Below are 24,813 nucleotides of genomic sequence, written 5' to 3' on the forward strand. Positions count from 1 at the left end.
TTTACACATTGCCTTCTAAGTTAAGCCTGACTGCTCGTGCCAAGCTACCAGAGGGTGGGCACAGGATAATCTTGGATTGTGTGTGACTTAGCCTGACTAGAGTGAGGGCTTTTGCTTGGACAGGGGGTAACCTGACTGCCAACTAAAAACCCAATTTCTAACACCAACCAAACATGTTTTTTATCAGATGTGAGGGAACACAGACTAGCAGAACATTTGTTATTACCAATTGGATTTCTTTGAATTTGTGGATTCCAAATATGTACCAGTATGCAAGAAATAAGAAATTTTTCATAATGCCCTCTGAATTAGATGATAATATGGGTAACCACAAATTCAGAGGTGTACAAATAACGACTATTCCTAGACTCAGTATGTTGTGTACATTGTTATGTGCATTTATATGGCACATGACTCATCCTGATGAGTATCCTGGCACCGAAGCAGGAGCTGTATGCTCTGAGCCATGGATAAGTGAAATTCCAGATCTTTAGTTGTTGCAAAATTCAAGAATTTTAGAAGCCTGGGAGGTTTAGACGTTTATGCAGTTGTTGAGCTTTGTGGGACCAATGTTGTGTAACGCTTTGTATACATGAATGAGGAGTTTGACAAGTGCTTATTTGTGGAGTGGGAGCTACTGGACCTCACTGAGGTGCAGGGTGATGTGACTGCGAGGTGAGAGATTGAGGGTGAGCCTGGCTGCTAAGTTTTGTATGGTCAGGAGGTGTCTGGTCAGTTGAGCGTTCAGAAATACATAGGTTTCCTACATACCCATTATGTATTCCTTATATTTTCCCATATGAACTACTATAGTTGGTACATAATGAAAAATCATTGTAAGTGAAGCTCAGTTGTTGGCACTGCGTATCACATGTTTTGGGGAACGTACAAACCCTATATATCACTGGGAACAGAATGGTCTATCACACATAATTGTATTTGTTTTTGTAAATAAGCCATTGTGACAGAAAAGTACAGATGAAAGCACTGTCACAAATTATTGTTTTTTTCTACTAATTTTCCACATTTTAATCTTTAAATATCATTCCATGTATGCATATACGATTATAAATGTATATAGGTTCATGCTCTGTAAAGAGATATGACAAAGTATGCTGTTTATATACTTATGTGTCTGTGAATATGCATAAATATACGTATATATTTAAATGTGTGCATGTCTATATATAATCTATACATTTACTTTTTATTAAACAGATTTAAAATCATATATACATACAAAATAAAGAAGTAAAAAATAATAAAAAAACAATAAAAACAAATCAAATGCAATTATAAAAAATTAATACAGTTTCCTTCCTCTCCACTCTCTGACTCACTCCATACCTTTCTGTCTACTATGGACTCTCAAACATACTTTCAAAACTTTTCCTTCTTTTCTATCCAATTTATCCCATTAACAAGCACACATCAACACCACTCCCAATAACATCTCGCCATTATTAAAAACCTACAAATAATGTATCCCTACTCAAAACAGAAGAGTAAATACTTGAGGTCTCAATCACAAAAACTTAACAAGCTAATCCTACTAGGACAAGTAAGCACATATTACTTACCTACTACTTTTTTACCTCTATGCTTGGTTCCAGAGTAGAATGCTACTCATTGCAAAGCATTTCATCACCGTGTCAGGAGTATTGAGAACTACATAAATACAATTACAAGAACACAACAAAACATAATCTACAGGGCACTGCATCAGCAAACAATCAATTGACCTGTACAAACTCCTGACACCAACAATATTACTGCCTGGATGAACTACATACCTTTGGAATACTGTACCCATAAAACTCTGTGTCCTGAGTCATGGAGTGTGGAAGAGCCATAGGCACTATATCAACAAAACGTTGTATCTCCAAAATCACAGCGTTTGTGTATGTCATCTTCACTCGATCTGCGAAGCTGGGGGGGCGCAAGAGTCCAACCACATCATCAATCTCCTCCTGAACCTTGGCTGGAAGACCAAGAGCAACAATGGTAATTTTCTAGGCACTGACCTCAACTTTGTACTCTGTGAGAATCTGACTAGGAACAAGCGTGTGTCCAGAACTCCGAATCTGATTTCATTTAAGATTTTTATTTTTTAAAGAGTCTAAGCTTTTTTTGTTCAGATTTTTCATATGCATAACTTTTCCCAAAAGCTTTAGATGAGAAGGGAGAGAAAACTGAATTTGATAAAACCCAATTTAAACATACATAACAACCAGGCAGATGACTGAAGACAAGGAAACCAAGAGGTACATCAGACAAATGGGAAGAGGGAGTAAAATGAATCATATAAACATTGTAGGGTCAAATGTCCTTAGAAACAATCTAAACATGTCAATATGATCCACATTTGTAACTTTCTGGCAGAAAAGGTATGTTTGGGGTGCAGTTGACCTGTGTCACACTTCCACTGATCAGTGACCTATGTGATTATGTTGTTTTAGTTTCTGTTCAGTGATGGTGTGGGAGTTGAACCCGAATAATTTACTGAACTCCAATATCTTACACAACCATATCTTACGTCCAGAGTCTTTTTTGTTGATCCAGCCAGCCAGGGCACTTCCAGGCAGACTGGGAGCCTGTGCAAGTTCTCTTCAGCCCGGCAACTGTGTTGATGGGCTGGAGAAAGCCTACTGCGCATGTGTGTTTGGCCGGCCCGAGGCGGTTGGCCAAGCACACATGCACTCTGAGAGGGAGTGCTGTGCACTCCCCCTCCCTGCCCGTCACCCCCGTGGCCCGACCCCTTTACCAAAAAACGATAATGAACACAGTTTATTATCAGTTTGAGTAAAAGGTTTGCAGTAGCCGCTGCTGGTGGGGGACAACGCTCCTCTGCCCTACTGGAGGAGCCGCCCCTGCTTCTTATCAGTAAATATTAGCATCATCAACAATTTAGCAGAGCATATAAAACTGGGAGCACTTTAAAATTGAGTTCTCTACAATTAGAGGCTGTGCTAGCAGTGGGACTTTTGTTATCATCAATGAATTGTCTACTTTTTGTTCTGTTTTTGTTGCTTTGTTGATTGTAATCAGCCACATTGCCAGACTGGGCAACTCTTATTTTGGTCATTTTGATGATGTCTAATGATGCTTGGTTATTATCTTTACTGAATCAACTTTTATTTTGCTAAAATTAATTTAAAAAGGTCTTCACAAAAACAAATTGAGTTCTAGATCAGAATTTAAGTTGAAAGAGGTTTAATGCAAAATTACTAATAAAAGATGCTGAAAATAATGTATTAATTGCAATGAAGGCTCAAATACAACATACAGAGTCACAAAGGTAAAATAAACCTGTAGTTAGACAATTGAATCTCTCAGATTCTAAGTGTCTGACTCATAAAGAAAGCGGACAGCATCTTAAGAGAATAAAGGAAAATCTCAAAATAGTAGGACAGAGTTTCAATAAGAAAAGAAGAAATTACCCCCAATTCCTCATAAAATAGGAGGTTGTTGGACACAATTTATAAATAACAATTAATTAAACTGCAGATTCAGCATGGTATGATCATAGTTAGATCGCATTGGCAAATCGCAAAAATTTGAATTATTGAATGAAACATCCTGCACCATGAGGTCAGAACACCAAATAAGCCTGAACAACGATGTCAACCACCGAATAAACCTGAACAACGCATGATTTTACAACTACTGCCTTTATAACAATGATGCCTGAACAACGAATGCCTGAACCACAATTTTGGGTAAGTTTATGTATATAAATATATATTTTATGTAGAAGTTGTTTAGATATATTTTGTAAAATATAGGTATAGTTATATAGGTAATAATTATTTATTACTATATATATATATATATATATAAATAGTTTATTTTTTTGTGAAGAATTTTAATAAATATAATGGTAATAATAAAACTTTTTATTTAAATATAAGTTTATTAATTTTAATATGCAAGGAGTATTTTCTGAAGATTTTAATTAATAACATGTTTGTAAAAAAATTAATATTTGGTCCTAATACTTTTTAAAACACATCCTTAGGGATGGGATGCAATGTATATAGGGGTTGTGGGTGGGGAATTGTTTTAATAGTGAGGTATACATTTTAATATTTGAGTTACGGTTCCTAAAATTATAAATTTAACTATTTCTATAATTTTAAAAATGAAAAATGTATAAAATGTTGTTATTTTAACAGTTTTAAATAGAGACAGGATGCAAGGGATATAGGGGTTATGTGTGGGGAAGTGTATTAATAATATTCTTCTAGGTATTTGGATATTATTTGTTTGAATTAGTTAAATTATTTATTTTGTTTTAAATAAAAAAAATTAAAAATAATACAATAATACAACTATGTGAAGCTGTTCACTAGGTATTAGATGAAAGGTATACAGGTGTTATGGGTGGGGAAATACTTATAGTTTTGATTTTTTATAGTTGGGTTTTTTTGTGGACATTTAAATTAATTGTAATTTATTGTCATTTAAGTATTTTATTAGTCTTTAAACATTTTTTAAAAATCGCTTTAGTGATGGGATGCAATTGATACAGCGGGTATTAGAGAAGAACTGGGTTGAAACCCAGGTAGTAATTTTAATGTTCGAGTATAAATTTTTTGAGGAAAATATATATATATTTTTTATTATAGTATATTTAGTATAAAACAAAATTGCAATACTTTCATTTAGGGATGGGATGCAACTGATACAGGGGTGATGGGTAAGGAAGTGTATTAATACTCAAGTATTAATTGCAATACTTGTGTATTTTTCATTACTTTTCAATTGATTTTATTTTGCTTTAAAAATTATTTCAAAAATATTTGTAAAAGCAAAAGAAACAGTCAGAAATGTAATATTCAATAACATATATGCTATGAATTGTGAATTATAATAATAATAAGATAATACTAATATTATCAGAGTATTCATTATTGGGGGTGTGGCTTGGTCGGCAGGGATGGCGGACGTGTAGACGCACTGCTCCGCTGAGGCCTTCTATTTCTCCGCTCAGAACAGTGCCCCGGAGGGAACCTGCGACAGTAGAGAGGTCACGGGGTGCCGGAAAAGTCAGTGAGTGTGGGGGCGGCAACCTAGCGCTCAGTTAGGTGGACCGAGGGCGGATTGCTGAGCGCGTGCTGCGGGCGGCTGGCTGGGACCTGGAGCCGGCAGCTAGCTTCCGACACGGGCCACGCCGACTGCACAGGAGTGGAGCGGCGCTCCAGAAGAGTTGGGACACGGTGGCTGAGAGGGGCCGACCGGCTCTGGCGGAGCCCCAAGGCGGATCCGAGGCTGCAGTGGCCCAAAGGCAGGAGAGAGAAGGCTGAAGTTGGCATACGAGGCAGCACCGCAGGGAGCGAGGAACGTGCCTAGCCCCAGGAACGAACGGCCATACAGGCCCCCTGTCCCCTCCCCCCAACGGGGAGGTGCTGGGTGTGCTGGGGCATGAGTGAGTGCTGTGGACCCCCCGGAATGGAGCGCGATGCCGCTGGTGCATATTGCGGTAGCTCGGACGGGGTGGAGCGGCACCGGAGGAGGGCTGATACGTGGCTGCTGATTGGGGCCGGCCAGCTCCAGCAAACAGGCTCTGGAGAGGAACTTAGGGCTAAGGTGGCCTGGAACAGGACAAAGGAAGGCCACAGGAGACACATGAGGCGACACCACTGGGGACGAGGGACTTGCCTAGCCCAAAGAAACGGTTGTAATGAAGAGGCCCCCTCCGCCCCCCCCCGGTGGCGGGGCGCTGGATGTGCCGGGGTACAGGTGAGTGCTGAGGGCCCACTGGAAGGCATAGAGGCGACCAACTACGGGGAGAAAGTGGTTGACCCGGGAGCGCGACGCCCTGAGGGGAACGCACCAGGGCAGAGATAGTGAGACACATCGCACGTGCAGTGCGGCTGGGGGTAGCGGCAGACGGGCCCAAGGCCCGGAACGCAGAACTGGATGAATGACCTAGACACAATCACCTAGATACTGGGTAGACTGAAGCTGCTGCGCAATCGATGGACTGCACTGGTGGGACGTGCTTGGCAGAATAACTGGGGGTGTGCACTGTGACCCTGAGAGCAGGGAGCCCCTGAGGAAGGGGAGAAGGAGTGCCCAGAGGTGTTCAGAGGTTGGAAGCGATTTACCCCTGGCAAGGGCCACCCCCCTGGGCCGCACAGGTACAGAGCAGGCAGCAAGGTCAGTGGAAAAGTGAGTGCCGTGGCTGTTGCTGGCCCCCCAGAGGGGGGAGAGCGCCCCGTCGCTCAGGACTGGATGTCGACCCAAAGTCGCAAAAAGAGTAGGCTACAAGGGAAAGAACTCGTGGGCAGCCCAGGCACGTTGGAAATGGCCGAACCGGTACCACATGTGTTTCAGGAGACTCTAGACAAGATCCTGGGGGCAATAGAGGAGTCCAAAACGACCCTTCAGTGAGAAATTGGCCAGGTGTCAGCGGAATTGGGCCTGCTGTGTGCAGACCAGCAGTAACTAGCAGACAGGGTCTGAGATGCGGAGACAACGCTTACAGGATTGGCACCAGTGCAGCAGGTGATACAAACCACACTTGAGCAACTGACGGACCTTGTCCAGAGGCTGGAACACCGTGGCGAGGATGCAGAAGGCCGCAACCGGCACAATAATGTGTGCATTATTGGACTGCCGGAAGGAGCTGAAGGGAACGACGCAGTGACATTTTTAGAAATGTGGATGCGACAGGTGGTGGGCCCGGACCTGCTAACTCCCTTTTTCACCTTGGAAAGGGCTTATCGTGTCCCGGCCAGACCAGCGGCACCTGGCCGTTCTCCGCAGACTGTGATAGCTAAATTGCTGCACTACAGAGACAGGGACATCCTGTTGCAGCGCGCAAGGGAAGCAGGCCCTTTCAGGATCAACAACGCATCATTGATCCTATTCCCGGACTTTACGGTGGAGGTACAGACTAAAAGAGCATCCTACATGGTGGTGAAGAGGGCCTTGAGAGATGCTGGTATCCAGTATTCGCTCCAATTCCCAGCTAGCATGAGAGTAATCTGCGACAGTCACAGCACATTTTTCTAGTCACCAGAGAAGGACTGGGAATGGTTAGAAGCACACAAGATGGAGGGTAACCCTGGGTCCTGGCCTACGACATCGCACAGCCAAAAGCGTAGAGGGGAGAGGCAACGCCGGAACAGATCACGCACGGGAACCAGGCCAACACCGGCACAGAAGGACCAGACCAGGCGATCTGCCCTGGAGGCAGTGGCATCGCTACAACAGGGGAAGATGGTCGCTGAGGCCAGTGGTGGGGACTCAGACAAACAAACTTGCTCCACAGACTCGGACTCTCACCATTCTGATCGGGGCCCAATAGTGACCCCGAGAACTGCAGATGACCTGTAAAGAACGTAAGGGGTAAGCTGAAGGGTTGTCCTCCGGGGGCGAGATTTGATAGAAGGTCTACGTGCGGTGGAGGTCTCCCCCCGACTCAGATTCTCATCCAACATCATCAGATGGCGAGAACTCTTTATGACTCAATGTTACTGTTTGGCTCAATGAGCATAAACTGGACGACCGCCTGTTGCGGAATTGCCCTGGGAAGAGGGAGCTGGGGTTTGATGTTCCTGTTTGATTGCAAGCGCCGGGGGTTAGTTATTTTAGTATTATGGTGTACGGCAAGACCGAAACATTATTAATAAATATTCAATAAATGTAATATTAAAATTTATTTTTTTAATTATAAAACAAACAATACGTTGTAAAAATCTTATTTTTTTTAAATACATTTTAAAATGTATACAAGCAATGATATCATTTTATTTTATAAAACATAATTTTAATATTAAATAATGAAAATATATATATTTATATATGTATATATATATATATATACATATTTAATAAGATTTTTTTACTAATATGTACAATTTTTTAACAAATGTATTAACATTTTTTAAAACTTTTTTTATGCTATTTTTCACTATTTTCAATTGCTTTTAATGATGAAAATTGTAATTTTTCTATTTCCACAGCTTTCCTCCGTCAACGTGGTTTTGCGTCTCTTTAAGTAGTCGGTGGAGCGTTGCTGTCATGCTCAGAAGCAAGGACAGATCTATCTCAGGTAAGTAATTTAAATCTTATTATTTTAAGTACTTAGAAGGGTATTTTTACTGTAGAGAGAGAGAGAGAGAGAGACAAGGGAGGTAGTTACATGTTAGGCAATAGTATTTTTAAGGTATGTTTAATTTTAACCGCTTTTTTTATTCATGTACAGGTTGCGTTAGCAAGACCACATGGAAGCAGTTTTAAACAAAACGTTTTAGGTAGTGGCAATGTAATAAAAGGTATATCACTGTTTTAAACTTTTTTTTAAAAAGAACATACAGTTTCCGTTCGTGATGCATGTTTTTATTAGATTACGTCTGGCCGAATGCTATGTATTTTTTTTTTTATTCCTTTCTTTTAGTAGTTTTTTTCCCAATTCGTTTGTGTGGTATTTTCAATTTTACATATTTTTCCTGTTCTTTGATTATGTTGTGTATTTCAAATACTGTTAACATTGTTTTCTACTTTAAGGGTGAATTAATTCATCTTTCTTTGAAACTATTGGGAACTGTAAGAAATTTGGACTATGGAAAAAAAAATCTTGATTTAGGCTAAGATAGTTGTCTTTTTTATTAAAATGTTTTTTTTTGTGGGGGAATACAAATTGTGTTGTGTATTTATAATATGACTGTTTTTATCTAGTTGCCTTTTCTACTGGAAGTTCACAGCAATAGGAGGTGTGATAACATCACCATCGGTTGAGGACATAAAATTGGCTACAGGGAGGAACTGTAACTTTGTAAAAATTTTGTAAAAAAAAATAATTAAAAAATTCCAATTTAGTTAATTAATTCTTGTTTGAGTTAAACAGGCAAGTAATGTAAATAGTGGTTAGTGTGGATTAGAAATGTAGTATATATGCTATACTGTCAAGGTAGTCAGAATCCACCATTAAAGAAAATTCTTGTGGTTTAGACAATTGTCTTTCTGGCATTTCTTTACATTTTGTGTGGTGGGTGGGTTTAGGCTACATGACAATGATTGAGCAAGTCTCATTTCCTGGAAACTTTGCTCCTTCTTCAACATTTCCATGAAATAATATAGGTTTGGGTGAGGTTTGCCTATTGCTTTGCTGAAGGAGTAGTGCCATCCCTCAATGGCATTGTCAGTCTTTGCACCACCATCTAAGCAGTTTGTGTAGCAGTTCCACTATTCAGTTGGAAACTTTGGTTTCCTCTTGTGACCTGTCCTGCTTAGATAACCATTCCACGTTTCTTGAAAGTAATTTAGTAACTGTGCCAATTAGTCCTCATTTTGTGTAAAATAGCTAGATTCTGTAATGGAAGTGTGGTACTCATCTACTCTGTCAGGTGGTACAAAGCATAACGCAGTTAATTTTCTTAATTCAAATTGTAGCTTACTACTAGAAAAATATTCCTCAACCAAGGATGACTTTTGAATTCTACACCGATACGCCTGTGAAAAGGAAAAGAAGCATCCTTGTATTTGTGTTTGAAGTTATAGGTGGTCATTATGACTTTGGCGGTCTCTGGACCATGTTGGCGGCGACGGTCGTACCACCAATGGCCTGGCGGTGAAGACCACCATATTATGGCCATGGCTGTCTTCCCAACTGAATACAGACAATACACCGCCAGTGCAGTCTGACCACCGTGGCCGGCAGTAGGCACCTTCAGACCGGTGGGGAGTGTGTTTCCGCCGAACATAATTTGAGGCAGGCACACTGGCAGGGTTTCCGCTGCGGTCGCACCGCCACCAAAACCCTGGCGGAAACAAATGCTATAAAAGGAAATACTCACCTTCAGGAACACAGAGCTGACCAGAGTTGCATTGGAATCAGAACTCAAAGTCCTCCCACTGTTCGTGCTCATACAACGACTCCAGAACCAGTGATGAAGACAACAACTATAAGTATACACACCTAGAACACTCTGGAGGGAAAGGCATTAGTACACACCCACACACAACACACACATCTGGGACACCTTGCGGCGGGCACTCATACACGCACCTGCACACCCATTCAAACACACACACCTCCACATACACACATGCACACACATGCACACACAAACTACACACAGCACGGCCAACACGCATGTGACATACACACGCCAAACTACACACACACAACACCGCCACTGTCAAACACATTCATACACAACAGCACCAACTCACACAACCACATCACAATCGCAACTACACAGACGCTTTGCCAACCACTCTCACTGCACACCTCCACATCTCAACACATACACACAACAACACATAACAACACCACAGAACCAACCAACACCAACACACACCCATACAACAAATGTGTTGTTATACCACACCACATACAATGCATAGGACATAGCCAACACCACACACACGAACGCACACAAAACAACCACACAATGGCACACTTCACCAACATAACACATCGAACCACGAGCAATACACAATATAGCTACACACATGCATGTGACTACACAATCATATCACACACATAATACACACCTATCACAGCGGGACTGACGCCAGTCCTTCCAAACACACACATGGAGGCCATGCACAGCAGCACGCACAGCCAACACACATAGGTCACACACACAAACTAAGGATCACAAACACAAGTCTGACATGGAGAAAGAAAGATAGGACAAGTAGTGTTCGATGGAGGCCAAAATCTAGTTGGTCCAGATATATTATGTCTTCCAAATAAATAGAAATATTTAACTATGTACATAATAGCCCATAGGCAAGTTCAATTTCAGAGGTGCCAAAAGCACATTGGGCACCTCACTGTGCCCCAACTTACCAACTTGACTCCTGGCAGCACAATGACCTCCACCAGGTAGGGGCATCAAGGGGGCACGGAGCCATCTGTGGTGAGTGATGAGAAAGGGGGTTCGGACTTGGAAGGGGGGGTCCTTGGGTTTGGCCTGGGGGGTGTCCTTGGGTTTGGGCGGGGGTCCTTAGGTCTGGCCTTGGGAGGGGGGCCTTGGCCTTGGGGGGAGGTTGACTTTTTTGCAGAGGGAGGGGCACAGGCCCTAGCAAGAGTGGCAGGGGGGGACTTTGAGGTGGAAGGGCTGGACTTGGTACGGGACACAGAGAGCTCCAGGGTCTCAAGGGGTGGGAGAGGTGCAGGGAAAACTCAAACAGGAAACGTTTCTTTGCCACACAGGGGCGGTCAAGAGAAAAGGGTTTGGGAGTGGAGGGAGAAGTAGTGGTCGTAAGATGTTTCTTTGTGGTTGTCTTGGGTGCAGGTGCGTGTGTGGAAAACTTGTGTGTGCAGGGTGTCTGTTGGGAGGCTGAGTGCAGGCGTTTAGGTGTCTTGGGAGGGAGTGAGGAAGAAGTGCTGGGAGATGCCATTCTGGATGGGTGACTGTTGGGGTGGTGTCTGCAGGTATGGTACATGTGCTGAATGTGGGGGTATCGGTGGTTGTGGTGAGTGCGGATGTGGTGACTGTGGTGGATGTTTAAGAAGCTGGTATTGTGGTGACTGTGGGTAAGATGGGACTGGTGGCTGGATCTGCAAATGATGATGTGCTACCTGCTGGAGTGTCAGGTGTAGTGTTTGTGAAGGAGGGGGTGGTGGGGGAGTCTTTGCAGGGAGTGGATGTTGTTTTGTCTGCAGGTGGGTGTTGTCTGTGTGCATGCCGGTGGTGGGTCTTTTGGTGCTTGTGTTTGTCAGTGCCAACCGTTTCTGTTGAGGTGGATGCATGACTGTGTAAATGTATGCTCTGGATGGGTGTGGAGAGAGGGGTTTGGGATTGGGAAGAGGTAGGTGGAGGGGGGACGGTAGACAAATGGACACTAGCTGCCATCAGTGAGGAGGCCAGAGCCTGAAAGGATGTCTGGAGACCAGCCATGGCATCGTGAATGCCTTCCAGGAACGCTTTGCTCTCTTGTACTTGAGCTGCCAGTTCCTGGATGGCATTCCCGATAGTTGACTGACCCATAGCGATGGAACTCAGGAGGTCAATAGCCTCCTCACTGAGGACAGCAGGGCTGACAGGGGCAGGGACGGGGCAGAGGTGCCTGTGGCGAAGGAGACGCACACCCTCCTGGATGAGCAGGCACGGGAAACTGGGTGGGGAGCAACTCAGAGGGTGGTGGAAGTAAGGAGGGTGGCGGACAAAGATGGTGCTGGGGTGGTCCCAGATGGGTCCGCCACCACCAGGAAGTGTCCACTGGAGAAGGATTCTGGAGATGATGTGTTGGATCTGGTATCCCCGTGCCACTCCCCTTGCCTTCCATCCCACTGGGTCCCTCTGTGTCGGTGGTGCCACCTTCCTGGGTCCCATGGGCTGCTTCTTCCCCACTCGCCTGTGCCCCTTCTACTCCACCAAACAATGCTGATGCACACAATGAGAGAGAGGTAGGGATGGAGAGAGAGCGAGAGGGGGAAAAATGGTTAAAATACACCTCCCATTGACACAGCTAATCATGTACATCTGTCACTATAAATATCATGGTTAGGCAATCTCATTTGCATGGACACATTACCTACATCATGTCATGACATGGCACTACTTGCCACATTTGCCTGGCAACCCTCACACCTACAGCAATACCTAAGTAGAACAGCACTACTAAACTCATCCCCATGATGCCACCTATGTCCTCTTAAGTTGGCATAGCATGCCCTGGATGCACTGTCAATGCCATGCCTGATTACACATCTTACCTCACCATACCCCTATCATCTATTGGATGTGCAAATTACACACAAATACACTGCAGTCCCCTACAGTGACAACACCTGAATAGTCCATGTCCACTGTCACATGTCCATCACAGTGGAGACAACTCCAAACACTGGGCACACAACACTTACCTGTCCTTAAACATGGCTTCCCACTCAGGATTGTGAGGCCATCATGGAGGACAACTGAGATTTGGCCAATATCAGTCAGACACCTAGACACTTTACATCAGATGTGCCATGCACTACCCAAACCACTCCCAATCTGCCACAACCTAATAGCCAAGCCAAGCTGTAAGAGTCACAGGCCATCAGAAGTGCCCCCAACTATCCATGTCAACATGATTTGGGCAGTCAGTCATCAATGCAGCAGAGAACAAGCTAGGCCTTTGAAATACATGCCATATACACACCATGGTGACACATCGGGGATCACCCAGGGCACTTACCACCACCCGTACCAACCCACACTTTGGAAGGACACATCCCCACAAGTATAGACCCTAGGAATGTTAGAACTGTGCAATCAGACCTCATCAAATCTACATGTACCAGTGCCCCAGGTTGCCTACCCACACATACCCTAAATTCAGCACACCACCTAAATATGCCTAGTCAGCTCTCAGGTCAGTACTCCTGTCCCATGAAGGGCAGTGCAGTGGTGGAACTGTAATGCCAGCCCCACAATCTATCTATACCAGTTACAGTACATGATCTACATAGTCCCAGGATGGAAGGAGAGTCGCACAATAGCATATACAGTTTGGCTACACAGATGGGAGTGGACTGATACCTCAGAGCCACTGATGAAGATGGCCGGAGCTGCTCATACACAATGCTTAGGGTACTACTGACACTCGCATCCATTGTAGTGCCAGGATGTGCCCATCTCATTTGTGCATCTACACATTACAGACTTTGAGAGTTATGGAAAAGGGATATGAAAATCCACTGACAGTACCGCATGGGGACACAACTACAAAAGATACTCAGCAAGGGTGCCTATTGCCCATTTCCAAATGTTAATGCACATGTAGCATTAACTGCAATACCACTTTGGAAGCACTTAGGCACCCGATCTTAATTATGTGCTAGCCATGTCCCAGGATACAGTCAGTACTCACCCCCTTGTGGCTGCTGTGCTGCCCATCTACCTCAGGGTAGGCCAATGCCAAAATGCAGGCCATTAGGGGGGTCAGGGTCCAACAGGCACCCCTCCCTCGTTGGGAAGACATCCCAGCTGGGCCTCCGTGATCTTCCGGGCCCAGCGTCTCAGGTCCTCCCACCGCTTGCGACAATGGGTGCTCTGCCGGATATGGACCCCCATGGTCTTCACTTGCTTGGTGATGCCACGCCAAATCCCCATCTTTTGATGGGCGCTGACCTGCATGGGTGACAGACAGAGGGAGAAAGTTATGTAGACTGGCACCATACCAACAGCAGTGGACTATAAACATCGGATCCGCCAAAAGCCCACACATACCCATCCTCACGGTTCATACTACTAAACTCCGTTCCCCCTGCATGAATGTGCTACCTACCCGGCACACATATGCCATTCACCCTCACACACACACCCCTATCACACATGAATATGACATTGGGCTCACCTGCTCCACTGGTGCCCCATAAAGCTGTCCATACAGGGCGAGGACCTCATCCACCAGCCTCTCTAGTTCTTTAGGGGTGAAGGTCCCTCTCACCTGCAAGACATTGCTTGATGGCTCCCACAATCAATCAATCAATCAAGTAATTTCTCAAGTACACTACTCACCCGGTAGGGTCTCAATACGCTGGGTGGTGGGGTAGTGGCCGGTTACTGCTCAAAAAGCCATGTTTTTAGGTGCTTTCTGAATGTTAGGAGGTCTTGCGTAGGTTGGTGGGGAGGGAGTTCCAGGTCTTGGCGGTGAGGTGGGAGAAGGATCTGCCACCGGAGGTAGTGCGTTGGATGCAAGGGACTGTGTCGAGGGTGAGGTTGGCGGAGCGGAGCTGGCGAGTAGGTATGTGGAAGTTTACTCGTTCGTTGAGGTAGGCCGGTCGGGTGTTTGATGGGCACTGACCTGCACGGGTGACAGACAGAGGGAGAAAGTTATGTAGACTGGCACCATACCAACAGCAGTGGACTATAAACATCGGACCCACCAAATCCCCACACATACCCATCCACACGGTTCATACTACTAAACTCCGTTCCCCCTGCATGAATGTGCTCCCTGACTGGCACACATATGCCATTCACCCTCACACACACCCCTATCACACATGAATAGGACATTGGGCTCACCTGCCCCATAAAGCTGTCCATACAGGGCGAGGACCTCATCCACCAGCCTCTCTAGTTCTTTAGGGGTGAAGGTCCCTCTCACCTGCAAGACATGGCTTGATGGCTCCCACAATCAATCAATCAATCAAGTAATTTCTTAAGTGCAATACTCACCCGGTAGGGTCTCAAGGCGCTGGGTGGGGGGTAGTGGCCGGTTACTGCTCAAAAAGCCATGTTTTTAGGTGCTTTCTGAATGTTAGTAGGTCTTGCATAGGTTGGTGGGGAGGGAGTTCCAGGTCTTGGCAGTGAGGTGGGAGAAGGATCTGCCTGCCAGAGGTAGTGCGTTGGATGTGGGGGACTGTGGCGAGGGCGAGGTCGGCAGAGCAGAGGTGACGAGTAGGTATGTGGAAGTTTACTCGTTCGTTGAGGTAGACCAGTCCAGTGTTTGATGGGCACTGACCTGCATGGGTGACAGACAGAGGGAGAAAGTTATGTAGACTGGCACCATACCAACAGCAGTGGACTATAAACATCAGACCCACCAAATGCCCAATGACCAAGTACGCAGTGGAATTAGAATAGTAATTTTGGTTTCTGTTGAACTTCCAGCACGTGCTTTGATGTAAATAAAAAATGATGTGAGAATAATTTAGCCCCCCCAATCTGTCACTCTCCAGTATGGCGCTATATAAGTACTTGCAGCAGTAAGATTATTTGATTTTTCTCTCCAGTTACTGTACAGTATGTTTCCTCAGGTAAAAATCTCCTTGCAGTAATAACACTCATTTCGATTTTTAGTCACTGTGTAATACATTGCGTTTTGTGAGTACCTTAGAGAGGAGGTGTGGTAATTTTGTTTATCAGTCGCCTACTCTGGGGTAAATCCAACTAGAGTTGCAATATGAATGTTGGCACTTAGTCATTTTTGTCAGTATTTTTAAAGGTGTAATACACAAGGTCTTTTTTTTTTTACATTTTAATCTTGAGATGTTATCTACTCAATATTAACACACGTCAAAAGTGTTTGATTGAAGTCTGTAAAAATAAAAAAAATGCATCACTTTTTCTGTCATTACATTTCGGTGTGCATCATTAAATATCACAATTTATTTACCTTTTTCTAGTCACTAGATGGCGCTGTTCTCCACAGAATAATTTTATTTTTCTGATTGCGAACACACTTCGTCAGTAAGGTGTTCAGTGTGACACTGAGCACAAAATGGTGGACGGTTGTTTATATGTAAGTTTTTTAGTGGTTTACCATATTTCATTTCAAAATATGCTTTGGATATCTTTTTTCTTAGGGAACAAGTTCATGACTAACCATATTTATGTTTCACGTTTTGGAAGTGTGATTTTTGTGAGATGTTTCAGTTGCAGAATGTCGGTAATTACAGTGAATACTTCTAGGCTTTCAAAGAAATAGTAGTAGGACTATGGTTCTAATGCCACAACAGATATCTCTTTATTATGTATTTAACTGCATTTTCTAACTGTATTTTATTAATTGTATTTATTGTATGCATATTTTTCCAAAGTTGTTTTGTGTTTTCACTGCTTTCCATAATGTGAGATGTGCTTTTACAAAATATGTATGTTTCTTACATTTTAAATTTTCTCAATTTTTTTAATGTCCATTCTGATTACTTTTGTGGTGCTTTAGATATACGTGGTAATTGTTTTTGTGGATTAGGGCCCGTATTTATACTCTGGTTGCGCCGAATTTGCGTCGTTTTTTTCGACGCAAATTCGACGCTAAACTAACGCCAACTAACGCCATATTTATACTATGGCGTTAGACGCTTCGGGCGCCAAAGTGCCCGGAGTGTGCGTCATTTTTTAGCGTGAACCCCTTCCTTGCGTTAATGATATGCAAGGGAGGCGTTCCCGTCTTAAAAAATGACTCCCAGGCCTTTACGTGGTATTTATACTCCCGGGCAAAAATGACGCCGGGGAGTGGGCGTGGCCAAAAACGGCGCATTTGCGCCGCTTTTTAACGCCTGGGTCAGGCATGGCGTTAGGGGACAAGTGGGCTCAAAATGAGCCCAGAGTGCCCTCCCCTGCCCCCAGGGACCCCCCCTGCCACCCTTGGCCACCCCAGGAGGACACCCAAGGATGGAGGGACCCATCCCATGGACATTAAGGTAAGTTTTTATTTTTTTATTTTTTGTGGCATAGGGGGGCCTGATTTGTGCCCCCCTACATGCCACTATGCCCAATGACCATGCCCAGGGGACAGAAGTCCCCTGGGCATGGCCATTGGGCAAGGGGGCATGACTCCTATCTTTACAATGATAGGAGTCATGTTGATGGGGGATGGGCGTCGAAAAAAAATGGCGCAAGTCGGGTTACGACGATTTTTTCGACGTAACCTGACTTGCCCCATTTTAAGACGCCCATACGCCATTTTCCCCCTACGCCGGCGCTGTCTGGTGTACGTGGCTTTTTTCCACGCAAACCAGGCAGCGCCGGTCTGCTTGCGCCGGCTAACGCCATTCCATAAATACGGCGCCCGCATGGCGCTTCAGAATGGCGTTAGACGGCGCAAAATTTTTTGACGCTAAACTGCGTTAGCGCAGTTTAGCGTCAAAAAGTATAAATATGGGCCTAGGTATTTTCTTTATGGGTATGTATTTTTGTGGTTAAGGCTTGTTTTGTTTAGACTTTAGTTGTTCAGGCTTTGTCGTTGTTCCGCAGGCATTGTAAATGCATGCGTTGTTTAAGAGATCGTTGTTCCATCATACATTCACCTGTGGTCCGTGGTAACTGTGGGGAGAGAAGTCTTGCAGTGGATAACTTGATTGGGTGTGGGATTGAGCAGGAGCAGGATGAAAAGAACACCAGAAACTGAATCAATTTAAAATAAATGGTGACATATGCATCATTACGACTTTGCACAAATAGTTTGACACTAAAATTGTACATTAAACAAACTTAAACAATAGGATGCACCAAACGTTACACTTTGTTAACCTGAGTGGCCACCATATCCATGATCTGGGATGGCACTACTTTGTGTGGTGGCATCTGCTTAAACTATTGTAGGACAAACCTTTTACCTTTACTTGTGTGAGGACTCTAGAGGCTCTCCTTGGTAAATATATATATATCATGTCCTGGTTCACTCACCCCCAAGGCTGTATGTGGAGTGTGCCCAAGTATACTTTTCTAACATGTGTGATAGGATATATATTGTTTGCATCCCCCATTCTGTCTATGTAGCACATACAATTGCAGTGTGTGCCATATAGTTAGCAATTGTCAAAGGTAGATGTCTCCTTTCTCCCTGCATTTCCCACTGCACTTCTCCTCAGATTCTCCCTCACTACCGTCCTGCCCCATTGGAACTCATTGCGAATCAAAGTGTACAGTCCAACTTGAATTGCCATCCCCGGAAAGGACGTTTTCTTGTAGTGGTTTTAAACTGAACCTCCAGCAGGTCAAGGTGGCTTCTAACCAGGAAGCATTTCATATGCTTGGTGCTGACAGTAGAAACTTTTTACCTGATTTCCACAAAAGTGGTCACTTCTGCTATTTATAGTTGCCATGGTGTTGTTGTTAGCTAAAAGGAAAATGCACTGTGCTGACCCCACCTCCCCCCAGAATGTGGGTCAAAATATGACTTTGAGCCAACAACTAATCTGAATCAACAGTACCCAGAACGAGAAATATAAGCTTGCAAATCCAGTATATCAATTTTTTCATGTTTAAGTCTAGTAGCTTTGCACACCAGTGCAGAAAAAATAAGAATCAGTGACAGAATTCTTAGTTCTCTCCTTCTAAACTGAAAAGAAACACTGCTGCTGACAGAACCCAGAAGTTATATACCCAGAGCCACTAGAATTAAAGTATGCAATTGTGCGGCTGCAATTTTTAGCGCATAATTATGGATTTGCTGCATCTGCCACATACTTCATCATCTGCTGCAAAATCCACAGATTTTAGCAAAAAAGTTTGTTTCTATCTCTAACGGTTCAAAAATTACAGAAAATGCAGTGACTCATAATCCAGTGCAGTGGAAGGCTGTTTGCCAAGTTTGGCTAGTCCCCTTTCTGTTATTTATTGCTGTAAGTAGATGTTAAACAGGTACAGTGACATGCAACAAATGCCCAGATAGTGTTAACAAGTGTAAAAATGACAAATAATGACACATTATAACAAAATGTGCCGCATTACACTGCATCATTTGCCTTTTCTTGCTGCATTATTTGGTCAATCATGCCGCATAATCTGACTCTCCCCTGCCGCTTAATTCCAATGGCCCTGAATACACTGCCCCACAAGGAGACACCTGGCCCAGTTTTGCCAGCGATTCCAGTCTGAGGGCCTTGCCATGAGTAGGTTGGTGATACCCAATTATGCTGAGATTGGGAACACTTCTCAGCACAACTTACACTTGCCCTAGACTGCAAACCTTGAAGCCAGCGTGTTTTGACCTGTAAGCTGAGTGGGAACCCCTCTGTGCCCGATAATTATGAGACACCCAAGTGGCTATGTCCTGCTTCACCACAACTTTACAAGCTACCGGAGATTGTAATTGGCTCATGTGCCTCCATCACCTCACATTTACCAGTGCCCAATGATCGTAAGAGGCATGTGTGCCGGCACCCTGCACAGTGGTGGCTCTACCAAAGTCATCATTTTGAGTGGCCCTTCTGAGTGCCCTGCATCAACACATCTCAACAAACAGCTGATGATTATAAGAGGTCCCTGTGACCACAACCTACATTGCCTTAATTCTTTAAGTGACTGATCACTGTGTGAGTCCTGTGTTTCCATATGGTAAAATCAGCCCAGTATTATGCAATTACCAGCAAAACCTCAAAGAAAGGGGAATTGCTGTGTATGTGTGATTTGTTTTCACCCAGCAGTAAAACCACACAGAATTCCCTTTAGCTTATGGCTTTGCTGCTTAAATTTACTGCCTGCTCTGAAAAGACGATAAATATATGCAGGGCCTGAGCAAGGAGTGGAAGGTCAGGGAAGTGTTAGGGAGTACAAGGAAGGGAAAGGGGAAGATTTTTTTTTTTTTTTTTTGCAAGGACTATAAGCTTTCCCCTGTTAATAAAAAATGGGACTAGGCTGCTGCTGAAGCCAGTCTCTAGTGATTTTTCCAGCCGTTTTTCTGGCTGGAAAAAACAGGTCTGTTTTTTCCACACCTAGCTAATCTGAATGCGGAAACATCTAAAAACTATTAAGCAGGCAGAGCGAAACAAATGCATGGAAGGATGCTTTCATTCGCCCAGAAGCACAGAATGTGGACCCGAGGCAGAGAATCAAATCTGGGGGTATATTTATGAGAGGCTGTGCTGCCATTGCGTCACTTTTAGTGATGTAGCTACGGCGCAAACCTTTCAACCATATGTATGAGACCACACAAAGTCACTTTGTGTAGCTTTGGATGGCCTCATAGATATGCATAAGGCAAGGCAAAATTGCTGTGTTGCCTTATTCTGCATTAGGGAGGCATTCCATGAGCGTTGCAGTGGGTCCTCCCAAGCAAAACACATGGATTTTGAAGCATCCCAAGATTTTCAAGGCCATGTAAATCTGGGGATGCATCAAAACCTTACCTCTCATCAGGAGAGGTGCAATGAGAATAAATATCTACAATTCTACCCCTTTTTTCCTCTTTCTATTTATGCCTCATTCTGAAGCACACACAGAAAGTGGAAACAGCCTCTCAGGATTATTTTCGTTCAGGAAGGTGGCCCTTCCTGCCCAAAAACAATCCTGCGTGCAACGCAGGCACTCTTGCACTTTGGTGCAAGGGTACCTGCATTGGCGCTAGGCAGTCTATTTTGCACCAGTGCAGGGGGAAATTATAGGAATGTGCTGTATACCATTGAAACGGCTCATTCCTGCCCTTTCACTTTGACGCAGGACAGCGCAGCAAGGTGCCATAGCCCCTTAAACGTGGGCGCTAGTTCCCCAATTCCAGTGCTGTGGCCCTGGCCATAAGTCCACCTTTCCTCCCTAAAAGGTTATAGTGCAATAATTTCGTAACCACATCAAAGAAGATCCATTATACATGAAGTAAATGATACAATACAACTATCCGACAAGCACTCACTCGGGCTAAAAGGAGGAATTTGTGAATGAGTTAAATATGTTCATGGAAACAGATTCTATTACTAACACACGGTGGCGGTAAATCCACAGAAGTAGAGAGTACGAGCATAAGAGCATTTTTCATATCAATATAAAATGAGGCACGGCTATATAATTAGGAGGATCGCGCTGCATTTCACCACAGTCAGACCAGCTTGAATCATACAATTCAGTTATTGGACAGTGTGACCTTTTCAGAGTGTGTCTGCCTGCCATAGTTTTTTTTTTTTGCCAAATGTAAACAAAATCGAATATTGAAGTCGCAAACATGCCATGAATTAAGGACAAATAGAAAGAAACATTAAGGTAATAGAGGGACGTGCCATGCTTCAATTAAACGATATACATTACATGACAGGGCGACCAATAGAATAGATATATTCGGAAGCTATTATTATAACTTCCGTCTGGTTGCCGTCAGCAGGCCCAGTAGGAACGGGTGATAAATCACCAGAAATAACCACTCGGACTAGAGTGACCACCTGGCATTGAGGCAAATTCTGGACAGGACTGTTAAAAATTCAGGACAAAGGGTCAAAATTCAGGACAAAAATTCAGGACAAAGGGTCAAAATTCAGGACAAAAATTCAAGAACAAACGTCAGTTTTACAGACACGCGCAAGAGAGGCCATGCCTCACTATGTTGTCAGTGCATTTATTTACTCTTTTTTAACATAGCACTATTTATTCACTGTGGACCTTTTGTGATTGCCTCCTGGTTTGCTACATTCAGGTGTCACATCCTTATTCAGTAGTAAATTAATGCCCTTCAGTACTGCGGCAAGGCCATCACCCCTACCCAAATCTACCCGATCTTTCCTGAAGAGAAAGTAACTGCAAAATTTTGTTTATGTTTCTGAACATTTTAAAACCCCTGGCAAACAGTTTGGAACACATTAAGGTAATTAACCTTATGCTAGTTTAAACAAATTGAACAAAAACATCTGGCTTACCCCAACCGCCCATGGACTTTCAACCTAATTTTTTTTTAAAGAGGCAGGGCAGATGGTGTGGGCGACAGTCTCACACCTAATGTCAGGATGTGATGAACCCATAACTTGTCTGTAGTCTCACTGCACTAGAGTGTATGAATGGAACTCTACATTTATCTCAGAAATGGGAGCCCGGACTACCAATCAAAGATAATCAAAGAGGAGGATGAAACTGAGATCAAATGGGAGATCCACGGCAAGTAATTCAAAGGGTTGTTGCTAAGAACTGGATAAATAAAGAAGAGAAGAACAAGGTGGGACAATTCCTAAAATCAGACAAGATGGGTCCACCAAGACTATTTGAAAGTATTGGGTACCTGGGGAGTTGTCTTTGCAAACAGGAGCGAAACAGAAGGGGCACTGTCAAGTGGTTGAACAAACAACACCCATCCACCTTGGCAAACTCTTCTGGTGCAATGGTCCGCTGTTAGTGCTTTTGAAGGGTGAGCAGGGGCCAGACCCCTTGCAAGGTTGTGCAAGGCAATTGCCCGCTTTGTCCATGTCTTTATATGGTTTTGAAATTGAGCAAAAACCAAACTAGAGATCTGGGTTATCCCTAAGTGTCTAGTACACATAGAATCTTCAAAATATTTGGGATGTAAATTGCACAAACAAAATTTAGAAATTTAAAATTTAATTAGTGTTTCTTTAACATATGGCACTGTTTTCGCCTTCATATACAATTAGATCTCAGATTGAACTGGGAACCAGTTACCTTTTGATACCTAGTGATCAATATCTACCATTCTTACACTGATTTCCAGGATGAAATTCTCGGCAGAGCGAACGTTCCCTCCAAGCCCAGTTTGCTTTTTGGTCTTCTCTTCTGCTTTCTGTAAAGGCCACATGGCACTAGTGAAGATGGTGTGCTACCCCAATGATAGTATTATTTTGCAAACCTTCCCCTGCTCGTCCTTCATTCCTTCTTCAGATAGGCCACACATCTGATTTGGTCACTGCAGCGCCATCTGGGGCTCTTTCCAACCTAAAGCTAACTGTGACTGTGGGTGGATTAGGTCTTCTGGACTTAGAATGCTATTATTCAGCTGCACGGGTCCAATGGGTGGCTCACTGGCTTTCTGCCCACCTCCCTGCATGAGATGGGGTTTACCAGTAAAGACTTTTAAGGAAGGCCTAATGCACTGCTCATTCTTTCCTACTGATCATTCTACGGATCACCATCCAGGGTTATCATGCACAGCTTTCTCTTGCCTTGCCAGAACCTGTAAACTGACACGAAGAAACCCTATGCTCCTGCACTACCTTTGCTAAGCCTTCCCACTCGCACAGGTTGGCTGTGCTCAGAGCAACTCCATCAGTGGCCTGTTGCAGGTGTCTTCAAATTGGGGACTTTGTTTCTGAACAGTGAGCTACTAAATTTCCAAACCCTTGTGGCAGACTACCATCTTCAACCCGGTCAACTCCTTACTTACAACCACCTTAAATAATCATTAAATGCCCTATTTCATATCTGCCACCTAGTACTAACCGTACAAGAGGTGTGCCAGAAGCTCTGTACCATAGGAAATGGTGACAAACTGTTAGAATGGGTGTACAGACCTATCCTGCAACATGGAAACCACTCCAGGTCTTCTCGTCATACTACCTGGGTGATTGATGTAGCCAAACCTCTGCAAGATATGGACTAAAATACTGGACTTTCCCCACAAAGTACCCCACAGCTGTCACTTTAAGTAAATTCATAGTGCTTCCTTGTGACTGCATTCTGCCCGTTGCTCTCCATTGACCTTGTGGTTTGTAACTCACAATTTGTTGCTTTCAATTTGCTGGCTTTATTTGTTTTAGGCTATGCAGCTTGAATTCGTCCCTTCCCTTGCCAAAACCTTATTTACAGTATCCTGCCGAGTGCTCTTGTTCTTATCTTATCATATTTGCTGTGCATTCAAAGAACAAAGTCAAATGTTAGGCTCTGTCTTTGGTGGGAACTTAGTGTTTACTTTACTTTCTCTGACTTCAAAGTTAGAGGATTTATGCGACAATCTTGCTGGATACTGGGGTTAGGAAAGAGTTTTTTCTATCACATGACAACATTTAAATAAACTTCAGAATATATCAGCATTAGGAGTACAAATCAAGCACATTTTTGTTAATTCTGTACTGTGCTGGAAACAAATACCTTTACATGATTAAAACAAATCATTACATTATTTGATGCAATTTCCACACATCATCATCTGTGCACAGTATAGTTTGATTTGAAAAACTGTATATCTGTGCAAATGTAATGGTCATTTCAATCAAAAATGTGTTGTCTGTAATGGCAGTGTGTTAGCATATCATCCATACTGCACTCCACTCTGCTCTGCACCACTACACGCCACTGCACCCTAGTCTGTATCACTCTACTTTACTCCACTCCATGCCACTGCACTCTTCTCCATTCGGAACCACTCCACATTATGCCACTGCACTCTATGCTACTTCACACTATGCCTCTCTCCTCTCCTCTGTACCACTCTACTCTATGCCACTGCACTTTATGCCTCTCTACACCACTGCGCTCTGCTCGTCTGCACGCCATACCACTCCAGTCTAGGCAACACCAATCTAATCCGCACAACTCCACTCTCTGCCACTCTGCAACACTACACTGTACGCCACTGCACTCTAAGCTAATATACTCTATGCTAATGCACTTTACTCTGTAACACTCAACTCTATGCCCCTGCACTCTACATCAATACACTGTACATCACTCTAATCTACTCTGCACCCCTGCACTCTAT

General features: G+C 43.8%; 1 protein-coding gene across 4 annotated transcripts in view; it reads right to left on the minus strand.

Annotated features, from left to right (window-relative positions):
• The window catches only part of LOC138259312 (cytochrome P450 2B4-like), a 617,647-nt gene that overhangs the window by 83,371 nt on the left and 509,463 nt on the right, over positions 1 to 24,813 (minus strand). For all 4 annotated transcript variants that reach the window (XM_069206939.1, XM_069206936.1, XM_069206938.1 and 1 more), the window contains one exon: positions 1,794 to 1,981. In XM_069206939.1, the coding sequence (XP_069063040.1) occupies positions 1,794 to 1,981 (188 nt within the window). The remainder of the gene's footprint in view (positions 1 to 1,793; positions 1,982 to 24,813) is intronic.

This window comes from Pleurodeles waltl, chromosome 9 (assembly GCF_031143425.1).
Source record: "Pleurodeles waltl isolate 20211129_DDA chromosome 9, aPleWal1.hap1.20221129, whole genome shotgun sequence".
In the NCBI taxonomy this organism is placed as follows: Eukaryota; Metazoa; Chordata; class Amphibia; order Caudata; family Salamandridae; genus Pleurodeles; species Pleurodeles waltl.